This window comes from Rhinatrema bivittatum, chromosome 2 (genome assembly GCF_901001135.1).
Source record: "Rhinatrema bivittatum chromosome 2, aRhiBiv1.1, whole genome shotgun sequence".
NCBI lineage: Eukaryota > Metazoa > Chordata > Amphibia > Gymnophiona > Rhinatrematidae > Rhinatrema > Rhinatrema bivittatum.
Window position 1 is genome coordinate 807973714 of NC_042616.1, and position 14717 is coordinate 807988430.

Below are 14717 nucleotides of genomic sequence, written 5' to 3' on the forward strand. Positions count from 1 at the left end.
GGTTAATCTTATTTTGGATTCAGCTTTGTGTTTATGTCCTTGCATCATGGTTACATTGTTTTCCGGCAGCGTCTGGATTGTGAGTATTTTGCGTACAGTTTCCATGTTTGCTTTGTTCTTGCTTTAATAAAAAAAGGTTATGAAAAACAAAAGCGATGTTTTCGTTCAGCTATGGTCAGTTGGTTAATGGCCAGACATAGTTTTCTTTTTTAAATTTTGAACACTATAATTATGAGATTGTAATGACTGCAGCTTACTGTGATCACATCACTACCTGATTTAGATTTAAGTGGCCAATTAGCCTTGCCTGTACTTGAAAAGAAATGATAAAAACATTTTGCAGTAAGCAATGGACCCACTCAGGTTGTAAAAGACGAGCTGCTGAGTTGTGCTGCTTAGGATGATAAATTAATCCGGTGGAAGTCGGCACTAGGAAAAGCAGTACATATTGCTCTCTCGGAAACTCAGCACGTACTGGGGGGGTGGGAGAAAGCTCTCCTTGGTTTAATGGTGAATTATATATATTTTAAAACCAAGGAAAAAGCAGTGCGAGAGGAGACGGTGTAAAGATCCTACAGAGAAACACAAAAGGCAGTGAAGGACAGAGGCGCGCACATTGATGAGAGGCGGTTCTGGTGAGAGAGAGAGAATCCAGCTTTCATCACATGTACTGGAAACGTCACACAAAAAAATCTCTATTCACACACTGGTAAATTGGGCTTTTACAGGCAGTAAGCGCCGTTAGAAATCCAGTGCCGTCGAGTGAGGCTTGTGGGAAGACTGCACGACGCTGCTCTGATAAAAGTAACTAATGGTAGGTTGCAGTTAGAATCTTTAATTCAAGAGGAAATGAAGGCGGTCGATGAGAGCGTCTCTTCGGTTTTATGAGAGATTACTAATACTGAAGCTGAGCACATTATTCGCTCTGTTAGGCCTGTATTTTTAGTCTTTTTTGACCCCCCTGTCCCACATGGCTAGTTAAGGCAGCCAGCAAACCATTGAAGGAAAGGGATTAAAGCCATGGTTAATGCTTCACTGAGGGAGGCCTCTGTTTGAAATAAACAACAGCACAGCCACTGGTTAAAAAGGCTAATCTAGATCCCTCTTAATTAAGCAATATCCCTGACCATGAGTAAACTAGTAGGAAAGTCTGTTCTCCTGCAATTACGGGGGATGGGTAGGAAGGGTCATTCGGCAGGTTTGCCTGGCTAAGTTTGAATTTTAAATTTCCCGCTGCTCTGAATGCCTCCTAACTTTTAGTTGGATAAAAGTTATCCAGATTAGTTGGAGGCGTTCCGGAGCACAGTTAAATTAGCCGGATAACTTATCCATCCAAGTGTGGTCATGGCCGAGATCAGTCCTAAGATCAGCCAGATATGTTTATTCAGATAATTAGGGACTTTATGCATCTACATTCAGCAGAGAGTGCCTGTGATGGATTATTCGCTGCCTCCCACCCTCCGAAGACCCAGCAATCGATGCAAATTCCCTGAATCTCCGGGGGGGGGGGGAAATCCAGAGAGTCCCCAGCTCTAACCAGCAGGCTGTATCTTCCCAGAAACCAACTGAGTTTCGGTGCCGTTGGTTGGTTACCGGCTATTTTTATTTCTTTCCGCTGTCTCACCTTTTCACAGGTCCATCAAAAGTGAGTTACAATTAAAAAAGCTATTTTAAAATGACAGTTATATGTAAATGTAAATAATGTGGCAGATCACAGATATATAAACCCTGACAAATATTCCTGCACTTGTCCCACGAGTCCACGGGGACTGGCTACCTCACCGGGTTTTGGTGGGATGTCAGCTAATTACCGTCCTTGGAGGTGAGACACCGGTTGCGGGGGAGTGGGGGTGGGATTAAGTGTGGGATCTTGTGTGCTCGTCTACCCAGGATGGGAAGGATTCAAAAAAGTGATTTGGATAAGGAGCGATATCCTAAAGGTGGTCACGCTGTATGGCTGGTGTCTGGGATAGATCCCTGCAGTGCCGGCAGACTGGATGGGCCAGTTACTATGCTAATATGACTTCCAAAAGAATGGAATGACTTCTGCCTTTGGATTCCTGGGATTCTTTTTTTTTTTAGTTCCTAAAAATCAGCTGAAGCACCGAGAATGCGTGCAATTGTCTCACCCACGCACACACGTGTGAACAGTTCTCAGATAACTTTCTTTTCCAGTTGCGTTTGCCGCTAGTGTAAAGTCATCTTTCAGCGTTCAATCCGAGCAACTTTTCAAAGATCAATCCTCCTTATGCTGAATAATAGAAAAACCAATAGCCCCCAACAGTGTCTTCATCTCTGTCCAGCTCTTTTTACATTTTCTTTGAACTCTTTTTAATTTTTATTGGGCTCGCACGGGACTCTTAATTCTTTGTGAGCTGATTCTTAGTATTAACAGGTAGTAGAAGCGTCTGTGACGTTCTGAACCTCAGGCCCATGCCAGCAAGGTGCTGCCACTCCTCTGCCTAATAACACTTATAAGATGCAGGCTCGGGTAAGATGTGCTGTAAAAATGCACATCTCTCTGGCTTCCTCCTTACAGATACTGACTCGGGGCTTTGGCTACTTTCCATAAATATTTGTTTGCATTGGCAGAGGGGAGGGAGCACAGAAAGATTTTAGTCCAGTAGCAGGTGTAAGTCTTGGGACTTTGGGTATCTGACGTATTCTGCCCGGCCTCAGGCTCCCTGCCCTGCGGACAGGACATCTGAACAGGAAGTGATAGGAATCAGACAGGAAGAGGAGGAGTTTGAGCAGGATATCAGGGGGGGGCTGCAGCAGGGCATGTAGGTGGGCACAACAAATTGTCGGGCAGTTTCCCAGAGAAGCGTCGAGAATGACAGGATACCTGCACAAGAGCGTATGGGAGAGTTTACAGTTGGTACCGCATAGACAGCCTGATTCGAGGAGGCATCGACGCCTCCCCAAAATAGAGGCCACTTTTGCCTCCCCCTTCCCTGTCTTTAGCCTTGCTAGAGATGTATAAATCGCCTATGCCAAGGCAACTAGGCGGTGTAGAATGGAACAGAAATAAACTGTACAGAAAATTAAAACTTAACAAGACTTCATCAAACAACGACCCACAGGGATAGCAGAGCAACGGTTTCCTTGCCTTCACAAACCCCCTGACTGTGCCAGGTAGAGCAGTTTGCTCACACGTAGTACGAGGAACACGCATTTAATCCTGAAACTGCCGGTTTAAACAAACGATCGGTGGCAAGGCTGTCAGATCAGCAGTAAATGATGTCATGATGGCAGTGTGCGCGCACTCCCAGGCTTTGCAGCCGCTCCTCCTCCCAACCTGTGTGTCCTGATTGCAAAGGAAGCGCATACTATAAGGGAACAGGGAGCCCATGGTACTGTGCCCCAAGAAGCAGAGAAGTACCCGAAGGAGAGGAGGGGGGAGGTGGGGAGGAACCTGGGAAAAGGGGGCAGAGAGGGATAATAGGAGACATGGAGAAGAATCGAAGGAGAAGAAGACCATGGCAGGCAGCCACCGTCATGTGAAGAGGAAGATGGGGGTGGGGAGATGATGGGAATACATTTAAGGAGGCTGAAGGATGGGAGATGGTGAGGTTCCTGAAGCAGAGGAGGGAGAGATGGAGAAGGAATTGAGGGACGTTAGAGAGAAATGGGAGGCTGTAGGTGAAGAGGAATCTATGAGTGGTAAGGGGTGCGGCAGAGTTGGAGCGAAACCTGCAAGGAGCTGAAGGGAAGGGGAGAAAGCATGAGAGAGAACAGAAATGAAGATGAGATTCAGAGGAAAGAGTAGAGGGTGATGTACCCACCCCTTTAAAATCCTAGCTGTACCTGTGTGCCATGTATGAAGTTCATTGAAAAGCAGGGCCGGTGTGAATTCTGTTCTTGCATAAACAGGACATAAGACCATTTCTTTATTTTCCTTTGGCCTGGTAGGTCTTCCTTTCTCCTGTTTCTTCCAGCTCAGTTGGAACCTGGCACCAAGAACCTTTATCCACAATTATTTGGAGATTTTTCCCTATTTTAATAGATCCTCCCTCCCACTGTTCTCAGGACACCTTCTGGAACCCTGCATCACGGGCTCTAAATCTAATGACTACAACTTGCTCCCACCCAGAGGCTGTGAACGCTGCCTCTGCAGCCTACCAGCTGACCTAGGATGCAGAAGTCTCAATCCAGGAATCAAAATGAGACCCGGCGTATGACATCGCGGAGCACTGCCATTAAGACATTGGACCAACACATAGGACATTTCTTTAGAAAAACAGGATTGAAATGTGTAAAGCAGGACACCTGGCCACCCTACTTCTAAACTTGAAACGTAGGGATCATTTTCAGCATGCTAGGATTGTGGACCCTTGTGTTGGGGTGCGATTAGCACAATCTATGCGGAAGACCCGGTAGGTCGTCACCGCCAACTGACGGAACAGACTCTGCAGAGACTGAGCTAGAGCTTCGCATGTACCAACACTTTTCCCCTTGGGTTGAGCCTTTGGGTTCCGGGGGCTAGCAGATCTCAGGTGGCACTCATTGGGACGCAGGCGGCAAGCAGGGATTTCGAGGGTCCAAACTACGGTCAAATACCAGAAATCCAACCAAGAGTAGGAGAGAGAGGAATCTGAAGAGGATGGAGGGCAGGTAAAGGAGATGAGGCAAGACTGAAGACATGGAGGCAAGGCGGGAAGACAAACTGGGACATGGGAGTAGCAACACACACTCTCTGAAGATGGATGATGTATGCTGAAGCACTGTAGCATTGCACGGCTGGGACTTAAATATCCGGCCATGTGATGTCATCTGGAGGCACCGGCTAGCATTGTTCCCGCCTCAGACCCTTTAAGTGTTGGTGTGTGGTTAGAGGAGGGCCCAGCGGTTGACGATGTCGTCTCAGACCACATGTCATGGTGACATTTCAGGCTGCTTGGAGCGGCAAGACCTACATGGCTGGGTGTTGGGGGTGAGTTAGCCAATTTGCGGGGGGAAGGCCTCGAGCCGGCAAACAAAACATAGCATAAACAAGCTTTGTGACTCTATATTATACAGAACACCTTCACTGTGACCAATCACTGTGAGTGAATACTATATAGAGTGAACTCCTTCACTGTGACCAATCCCTGTGACCGAATACTATATAGAGTGAACTCCTTCACCGTGACCAATCCCTGTGACCGAATACTAGTGTCAGTAACTATTGCGCTGGTAGTGGACACTTGGGCCGAGGTGGGGTTGACGCTACCCATAGGGCAAGCCCCATGGATCCCCACTGTCGGGAGGAGGAGCAGACTAGGAGGCGAAGGCCGACTGGAGCTTCGCCAATACAAGACAAAGTTCCCTGCAGGTTGAGCCCTTGGGTGCCGGGGCCGGCTGGTCTTAGGCGGGCATCCGTGAGACGACTCCCAGTAAATGTTGTAACCGCTAGCCAGGGACCAGCAGAGGTATCAGAGGGACCGAGAAACATCCGGACGAGGCAGGGGTCCAGAGGTTCTGGCGCCAAAGGAGAGCCAGACATAAGAGCAGGTGATGTCCGGATAGCAAAGACCAGAGCCTGCGAGGGCTGAGACCAAAGAGATACCGAAGGCGTAGTTTGGAACAGGCTGGAGTCGAGGCAGGCTGCAGAGGGTCAAGTTGCAGTGGAGTGAGAGCCAAGAATGGGAATCAGTCTGGAGAGTAGTTCCAACGAAGCGAGGGTCAAGCCAGTAATCGGTCCTGAGCATAATTCCAACGAAGCAAAGGTCAAAGCCAGTAATCAGTCCTGAGTGTGGTCCAAACGTAGCAGGGGGTCAAAGCCAGTAGTCAGTCCAAGCAAGGCTAGGGAGGAGCCAGAAACAGAATCAGGAACTGGGAGCAGGAGCAAGGTCAGGAGCAGGAACTAGGAACGAAGTCAGGAACTAGGACGAGCAACAAGCACACGACAAGCGTGGAGACCTGTTGCCAAGGCAAAGAACAAGTGGCGGGCCCTGTCTTAAGTAGCAGGGCCCGATGATGTCATCATCCGGGGCTGCAGGTAGGATTCCCGCTGCGGCTCCTTTAAAAGAGAAAGAGGCACACGCGCCCACCTAGGAGGAAGCAGGCCGATGGGCGGCGGTGTCTTCCCGTGGCACACGTGGGGAGACCCACCGGGAACTGGAGGAGTCCGTGGAAGAGCAGGGAGAGCCAGAGGAGCCCGCAGAGGGACCGAGGGAGGCTGAGGAGGCAGCGGGGGTGCGGGAGCACAAGCAGCTAGCCACCGCCACCAGGGAGGACGGGCCGGGTCCGGGAGCCAGGCGCCGGAGGTGAGTAGGCCCGGTCGAGGGCCTGCCACGACGGGGATACGCAACAGTTACTACTGTAGACATTACGTACGACGCAGTGAATATTATCACTATAAATGAATGTGGTAATGCTGAGTCATTGTTATTTTAAAATGCCACCTGTAAAAGATTTATCCAGTCGGTTTAACGATAAAAGACGAGCATAAAATCAGATAAAACCTGGAGATCATTTTATGCAACAGCATATTTTCTTATTTTGCTGGTGTCAGAACCTCCACCGTTCTTCAGCAGGAATTTTATCCAACCAGAGTTTGAGTCACATTAGGTGGTCCTTCCTTGCCTGCAGGAGGTTTCCAACTCCCAGCATCAGAGGCAAAGATATTCCAAGGGCATGTTCCCAAAACAAACAGCACTGGTGGCCCTCTCCAGATTCTCCTCGGGCTCTTTGTTCAGACTTTGACTAACTTCTTCACACAATGACCCCTCTCCAGCAATAGGGGGCCTCTTTGTTGACATCCCAAACAATTCAGAAACAGTAATAATGCTGTTTATTTTTCAAACTTTTGTTCGAGGGATGCTATCTCTTTATATTACTTATAATCCTAGTATAAAAGTGAAAGTTTTACCCTGTACATTTTGAAATCCAAGACAACAACAGCTGTGTAAGAATGCCACATAAGAAAAAAACAAACAAAAAAAAAAGCACAGCACCCTCCCGCTCCAGCCTCGTTTCCAATATTATCCCTATCGATGGCCATCAGCCAGCCCCCGGGCAAACGAAAAACTGATGACAACCCTTGTAAAAAAAAAAAAGAAATTACTCACGTTATCTTTTATACGGGCCGGAAGGAGATGGGGTCCTCCCCCTTTATTTATTTCCCTGCTTTCTGAACGGAGAGAGGCTTTACGGGATCTCCACATCTTCTGTCTGTCTGTCCCCCACCCGTAACTTTCCCATTCCGTGATCTGTCGTCCCCGGGTTTTCAGGACATGAGGATTCTGACAGGGCTCTTTCTTTGCATTCGTATAGTCCACAAATACGCAGGTGCACTTACACCATCTCATAGCTTTTTGATTGTGCGTCTGATCCACGTCGAGTTTTCTGGATGTCAGAGGGTCTGCCAGGGATCATGTGAGGGAGGGGAATCCATGTATTTAATGAATACATGTGTACAAGTGCATCACCTGATAAGCTTTTGGTTTTTATTTATTTATTTATTTAGTGATATTTTTTTTTTTATATACCGCGGCACGTTAAAAACATCACCTCGGTTTACAATAAACAATATCACAGCAATAAGCTTTACATTCAACAGGAAATCCGATCCACATCAAATTTTCAGATGTCATGGGTGACGGGGAGAGGGGGCCAAGGGGAGTCAGACCTGGGTATTTTTTCAAGGTCCATGTAGGCACAGGATTTCACACACATCATAAAACATCATTGACAGATAAAACTGTTTTTGGTTTTTTTTTTGCTCAGTGCCGTGCTCACCTCGGATCCCCTTAATTTTGGAATGAAGTCTGATTTTCACTGTGAACAAGTCCATAGGCAGCACAAAGGGCAAGCCTGTGATCAGATACCGTTCAGTCAGACCACAGCTTTGGGAATACAATATAAACTCTTTACTCATTTAAGGCAATGATTGCCCAGTCTGAAGTGCTTCAGAACAGAAAGCATTAATGGCCGATGGACTCAGTTGAAAGGCCTTTCAGCATTCAAAGAACCTAACGGAGCAGGGGTGGCCAACTCTGGTCCTTGAGAGCCACAGACGGGCCAGGCTTTCAGGACATCCACAATGAATATGCAAGAGATAGATTTGCATGCACTGCCTCAGTTGTATGCAGATCTAGCTCACGCATATTCATTGTGGATATCCGGAAAACCTGCCATCTCTGCAATAGATTTTCCTCTTTACTTCCCTTAGCTTAGATGTATAAAATGGTCCCCTTCTTCAATTAAACTCCACCTATTAATGCACCTTGATGCTTTAAATCTTTTTTTTTCCCCTCGTTTTCCTTACTGCATCATTATCCGCCCTTGATGCTTCTCTTATAAACCCAGTTTCCATTTCATCCTGCTACATCAGTCCAGTCTAGACAAGTGGGTTATGCCCCCCCCAACAACACCACAGGCTTCCTTTGAGACATCATCGCCAGTGCTAGTGTTTTCTGCCTCCAGCAGGTGGTAGGACTCACTGGTGATGCAGCAGGCGCTCCACCAGGCATGGATATGGAGTCTCCGGCCAGGCCCCTGGTACGCCCTGGAGAGGAAGCCCCAGATTGAGGGTTCCTAGACCCAGAGGAGAGGGCTTTCCCTTCCAAAAATATAAAGGGAAACTTCAGCTCACTGTGCCTCCCTGCTCCCCGCTTTGGGGGGAGGTACCAGGTATCTGGTCAGGGGCCTTCCCCGGGTAATCATCTAAGGCCTTAGAGATTTCGGCCGGGGGTGCCTTTGCTGCGGGGGAGGGGCCCTTGCTTGCACCGAGATCAGGGTTACTTGTCGGAGAAAGATGTCTGGAGCGGCGTTTTTTTCATGGGACCTGCACCCTGTGGGTTCCTTCACCCGCTGTTGGTTCTCAGTTTCAGCAGCAGCATCCTTCGGAGAAGGCGGGGCACGTCTGAGACCTCTCCAGTTTTGGCTGCTGGCGGGCGATGCACTTCAGAAGGCCCCTTTAGGCCAGGCTATGCTTTTGAAGGAATTTTCTCTGGAATTCCTTGCAATTCGGAAGCCTAGGGACTTCATGCTGGCTTTGGGGCTCAGCTATAGGTTCCATTCAGCTGCTCATGTTCCCAGTAAGTGGCCTAATCTGGCAACGAATTTCTGTTTTCCCGTCCTGTAGAAGGCATGGGAGAAGGAGCCAGATTCAGCCAGCTATGTCCTGTGGAGGAGGGTGAGATGCCCTCAGAGAGGATAACATGACTATTTGCCTTTTTTTGTGCAGATGAACCTGCAGCATTAGTAGATCAGGTGGTGTCGTAGTAGCATAGTAATGACGGCAAAAAAAGACCAAATAGTCCATTCAGTCTGCCCGCAAGTTTCTTATAGTAGAAACTGCCCCTCTGTGCAGGTTACCACCATGTTTCTGTGAAAGGTAGTAACTGCCGCTCCATGCAGGTTACCCCATGCCTTCTGTTAAGGGTAGTAACTGCCGCTCCTTGCAGGTTACCCCCATGCCTTCTATTAAGGGTAGTAACTGCCGCTCCTTGCAGATTACCCCATGCCATCTATTAAGGGTAGTAACTGCCGCTCCGTGCAGGTTACCCCCATGCCTTCTGTTAAGGGTAGTAACTGCCGCTCCGTGCAGGTTACCCCCATGCCTTCTGTTAAGGGTAGTAACTGCCACTCCGTGCAGGTTACCCCCATGCCTTCTGTTAAGGGTGGTAACTGCTGCTCCGTGCAGGTTACCCCCATGCCTTCTGTTAAGGGTAGTAACTGCCGCTCCGTGCAGGTTACCCCAAGCATTATGTTAAGGGTAGTAATATTAACAATCAAAACCAAGCAACTGTTAAACCCATAACAAAATTACTGCTGGCAACATTTTTTACAGGGTGAGCAGCACTATAATTTTATTATACCACAATACCAAAAATACAAAATGATTTAAATACCCAAAACTACATATGTATCCCCCATTCACTCCACATACACACACCTATCCCTCATAAAATAACTTTGAAAAACAGTTTATGTGTACAAAATATCAAAGTGCTTATACAAACTCCAAAGAGCAATATACAAAGTCCTTTTCGCTTGGTTCACATTACACAAGATATTAAATATATTCCAGTGCAAGTTGAATGTAAACAACAGTTTATGCAAACCAAAAGTTACGATAAGAGGAGGGGCTTTCAATTACCCCATAAAAACATCACAGTTTCTGTTCAAATTCCAAACAAGCCATGTGCAATATCTTTTTTATATATATAACCCCCCAACCCTGCAATATCCTATTCTCTTTATTCAAATGGCATGATGTTGTTGCGTCCGTCGCTGCTTGACGCCCTCACTCCGCCCTCTTTACCTCTGTGGTGACTCCCTCCGGGTCTGATGGACAGCTGGCTGCCGCGGCATCTCCATGCCGTCTCCCTCCTGCATCCCCGGACCGGCTCGACGTTGCAGATCCGCCATGTTGCCTGATGACCCTAGGGCGTGCGAGCGCTCTGATTGAAGTACCAGCAAGGGCTCGAACCTCAGGGGTGTCTCCCTGAGATGACGTCATCCACTTCCAATATTTAAAGGTCTCTAATTCACTATCTAGCTGAGTTAGCAAGGGGATTGCTTCGACTTTACTCCCAAGCTACTCTGCCTCCTCGGACTTACCAGAGGTACTCGCTCCTCGAGGGCCCATGTTCCTGGACACTCAGAAGATTCTCTACTGCCTGGAAGCTATCACTGCTACAAACAATTGTGAGTTATCATCGCTCTCTCAGAGCTTTCCCTGGAAATAGGTACTCGCTCCTCGAGGGCCTAAACCTTTCCAGCTCCTGAGCTTCCTTGAGACCTTATGTGAGTTTTGTCATCTAGTTCTGTTCATGAACCTTGTCTACTCTACCTACTCACTTTCTACACTTTCTCAACAGCTCAGCCATCCTGGATCGCGGTTCCAGTGCCTGAGGGACTACAGCCCTGCCGGGCATATCAGCTCACTACTGCCACCTCTGGTGGTTTCCAAAACCTGTTTAATATAATAATATGTGTCTGTCTCCATACTCAAGCCTAGCCGGTGGTCCTTCTCGGGATATCCTCCCGGGGACGTGGTCATCTGCCACCGGCCCAGGGATTCACCACTACTATCTCAGATTCTTAACAGATATAACAGATTGCTACTCCTCATGGAGAACCTTACAGATTACTACTTCCTAGCAGAACTCCGTACCGAAATTTCCATCAGATTGCTAACTCCCAGCTCTAACACAGAACTTTCACAACAGATTGCTAACTCCGCAGTCTGACTCACAACAGATGTATAATATCTTTTGGCACATATTTTCACTTTGTTCACATCAAACAATAACTTGTTAATTTTCTTTCCATTAATTCAGTCCAGGACCCTCCTGGGAAGCTGGGCCATATTAAGAAGAATGAAGTCTGATTGTCAAATGCCTGTCGTACCCATATGTAATTCAGAGGAGTAGGCCTTCGAATTACATTTGTTGTTTTTCTCCTGATCTCCCTTTTGTTATGCATTATTCCTGTTTCTCCACAGAATACAGACAGGTTGTGTGCTGTAAAAGGAATTTATCTCCACAACAGACATTTGAAATTTTTGAAGTTTTTTCTTATTAATTGGAGTGTTTATGATCTGTTCAGTGCTTTGTCTTACCCTGTACTGCATCATCCTTAAATAGTGGTGCTGTCGCAAACGAAAACTGTGTGCTCTGTCTCCATCTGCTGGTAGGGGGACATAACCCACTTATCTAGTCTGTACTGGTGTAGCAGAATTCATGGAAAGGAAATTAACAGGTAAACATTTCTCCTTGATCCCTATGGATCTTTCAAAAGGAGGCATTCCAAACACTTCACTAATCCCTTAGCTAGAATTTTAATATCACAAGTAAGTAACAATATAGGGTGAAAAGAGCCACATGTCTTAAAGACTTTACCCAGTGTATATATTGCAGAAATAGTGAGCAGCATCATTGACCCTGGAAGATGCAAACCTCTCAAAACTCTATTGTACATTTTAATTAATTTAGCAACTAATTGATCAGAAAAATGTCTGTGGAACGGGCAAACGATCTTCCCCTGAGCTTTTTCTGGTTTCCATAGATCAAGCAGCTTCACACACTTCCTGACATGAGATGTTTTTCTCTTAAGAGCTTATGTCACCACCTTCCACTGAAATATTTTGTAAGGGAAAATCTCTAATCAATCAAATTCAGATTCCCTGAAAATTCTGAGATCTCCTCAGATTATAATATCCATTAAAGAATTTACATAGACCCATAGTCCTCTTCACCGCTTTTCACTTATATTTTTAATTTTGATGTTCCAACTTTAGCAGTTCGCTTTGCTCGTCAGTCTCCCTGCCTTTGCTAAAGGCCAAAGCAAGAGAAATGCAATTACCTATGCTCACCACTGTAACTATATCCCCCCAAACATACCAATTTTTAAGCAGGCATGAATGGACTGCTTTCCAGCTTTTCCAAATAATTCTCTGGGCTAACAATAGTGCTATGCCACACCCCGTTCAATCCCCTAGTTTTAAAATTCTCTTGCCCGAATCACTAGCCAGTAAGGCTCATTCAACCGTCTGGGAATCCCCTGTAAGATTACCCTTTCCATGAAATGATAAAAATAACTGAATGCGTGGACCGGACCAAAGCATATGCATAATTAGCCACAGCCCCTCCCACAGTCAGAGGAAGCCACATTATGGATTTGATTCATCCTTGTTGGATACCAGAATAGACTGTGAACAGGTTTGTACGTTATTAGCCCAGCATCTTCCATCCCACTAGCGTGCCTTTTCTGTCCTCATTCTCAGATTGTACACCTGTCCCATTGTGCCTCATCCCATCCATGTTCCAGGAGGGAAGATTTCCCCCCAAACCACTATATATATATATATATCCACATCAGATTCACTCCAAGGTCCGTGTCCAACGTGACTCCTCCTGGCCAAACAATCTCACACCTGTAAATATCTCCAGAAAGCCCCTCCCTGAAGGCCAAGTTCCGCCTGTAAGACCAAGAAGAATTTAAAGATGCCCCGGCAGAAAAGATGGTAGAAGTTACCCAATGCCTGCGCCATCCCATCCCCTCCAAAGAGTCCATTCCCATCCGTTCTTAGGCAGACGTTTCTCCGCGTAGATGCAGCAGTGGAAGAAAGATAAGGGGAGCCCTCTTTCCAAATTTCCTACAGGGCGCTCATAATAACCAGGACACCAGCAGCAGTATTTCTAGGGTGCCACTGACAGAAAATGGTATTTTTGATTGATGGAGGGGGTGAGTATAATGTACCAGTTGTGTGCTCTTTTGAACTATTGCACACTGCAGTGAGGAGTTATGTTCGTTTTACCGAATTAGATAACAATGTGATAGGTGATCTAGAGGAATGGAAGGAAAGCCCTCCAGCCAAAATCAGACCTGATTGATTTTTGCTTTAAAAAGGTACAGGTTTTTTTTGTTTTTTTTTTTAAAGTAAAGTACTTGCATTGGTAGGATCTCTACCTGATCCGTGACAGGCTGGGTCCATTCTGGTTTTACACCCTGGAATCGGCAGACTTAAGGTTGTCTCAGAAAACGTGGGACTGCAAGTGTATGGATGCCGAGGCCCAAAACGAGGATGGGATCTGTCTGTCGTGGCCAGCCTGAGTCAGGTGGCAACGCTGTCATCAACAGTGAGCGTGAGAAGGGGTAGAATTAGGGGTGATGATGTACCCCACCATATGCTTACTCTGTATGGTCTGGGTAATTGATGTTACTTGCAAGATTATGAATGTGAATTTTTATCTGCCGAGATTTTCAGATCGGCAGAATATAAATAAATAAATAAATAAATATGCGGCCCTCCCCCATTAAAAATCCTAGAACTGCTTGTTTCGGTCGTCTATGAAATTCATTTGAATTCTTTTCTCTGTATGTGGCTAGACTGAAAAACAGGACGCATCCTGTTCTTGTGTAAGCAGGACATAGGGCAATTTCCTTAGAAACAGGACCCCCTGGACACCCTGGTATGTGTCACGTCCATAATGTTTATAGGGCACTGGGACACTGGCAAGAGGAACAGAGAACACAGAAGGGTAAAATGTGTTTGAATGTGACTCCTGCCCTGTTCTTTCCTGCCCCCTTTTCTTCTCTTTTAAGGGACAGAGGAGCCCGCTGACAAGGAGAGCCAGCTCTGATAACTCTGAGAGAGACACACCCAGCCATCCTGTGCGGAGCACACCTCTGTCACAAAGGAAATGCTGGTTAGGGAGCTCCATGTCTGACCCCCCCCAGTCTCTCACTGGGGTGGCTGGCGATGTGAGCAGTAGCTGGAACAGGACGGGATGAGGATGGGGCTGATGGAAGGCAGGAGAGGCGCCTTCGGGCCTGTGGTTCGGAATTAGCTTGGCATCGTGGGAAGGTGGGAAATGCCCCTGACTGTCTGTGTTTTTCTCTAGCATCACCCTGAAGGACCTGAAAGCCCTGCTGCCCCAGGTAAACTACCGTGTGCCCAACATGAGGTTTCTGCGGGACAAGCTGCTGGTGAGTGCCCCCAAAACCTGGCATTACAGTAATCATTCCTCTTGTCACAGTACTAGATCCAAAGCCCTGTGTGCCTGTAACTTTAAGAAAGGTTTGAGAATGTGTGTCATAGACTGTATAGCCAGAACAGGATTAGATTTTCAGTGCAAATTTCGGCGGCATCTCCATTGTTGTGTAAAGGGCTGCGGGATATTTAATAATTGGTGATTGAATGAGATCACCCCACAGCTCAGGAAACCTGCAATGCCACATCCAACCAAACTCCAGAGTAGAATTCTACCTCTGTCTTGTGG

The 14717-nt window shown here is 46.9% G+C and overlaps 1 protein-coding gene across 2 annotated transcripts in view; it reads left to right on the top strand.

Moving 5' to 3' along the window:
* The window catches only part of LOC115085779 (1-phosphatidylinositol 4,5-bisphosphate phosphodiesterase gamma-1-like), a 306356-nt gene that overhangs the window by 114897 nt on the left and 176742 nt on the right, over window positions 1-14717 (top strand). For both annotated transcript variants that reach the window (XM_029592182.1, XM_029592181.1), the window contains exon 5: window positions 14340-14424. In XM_029592182.1, coding sequence (XP_029448042.1) covers window positions 14340-14424 — 85 coding nt within the window. The remainder of the gene's footprint in view (window positions 1-14339; window positions 14425-14717) is intronic.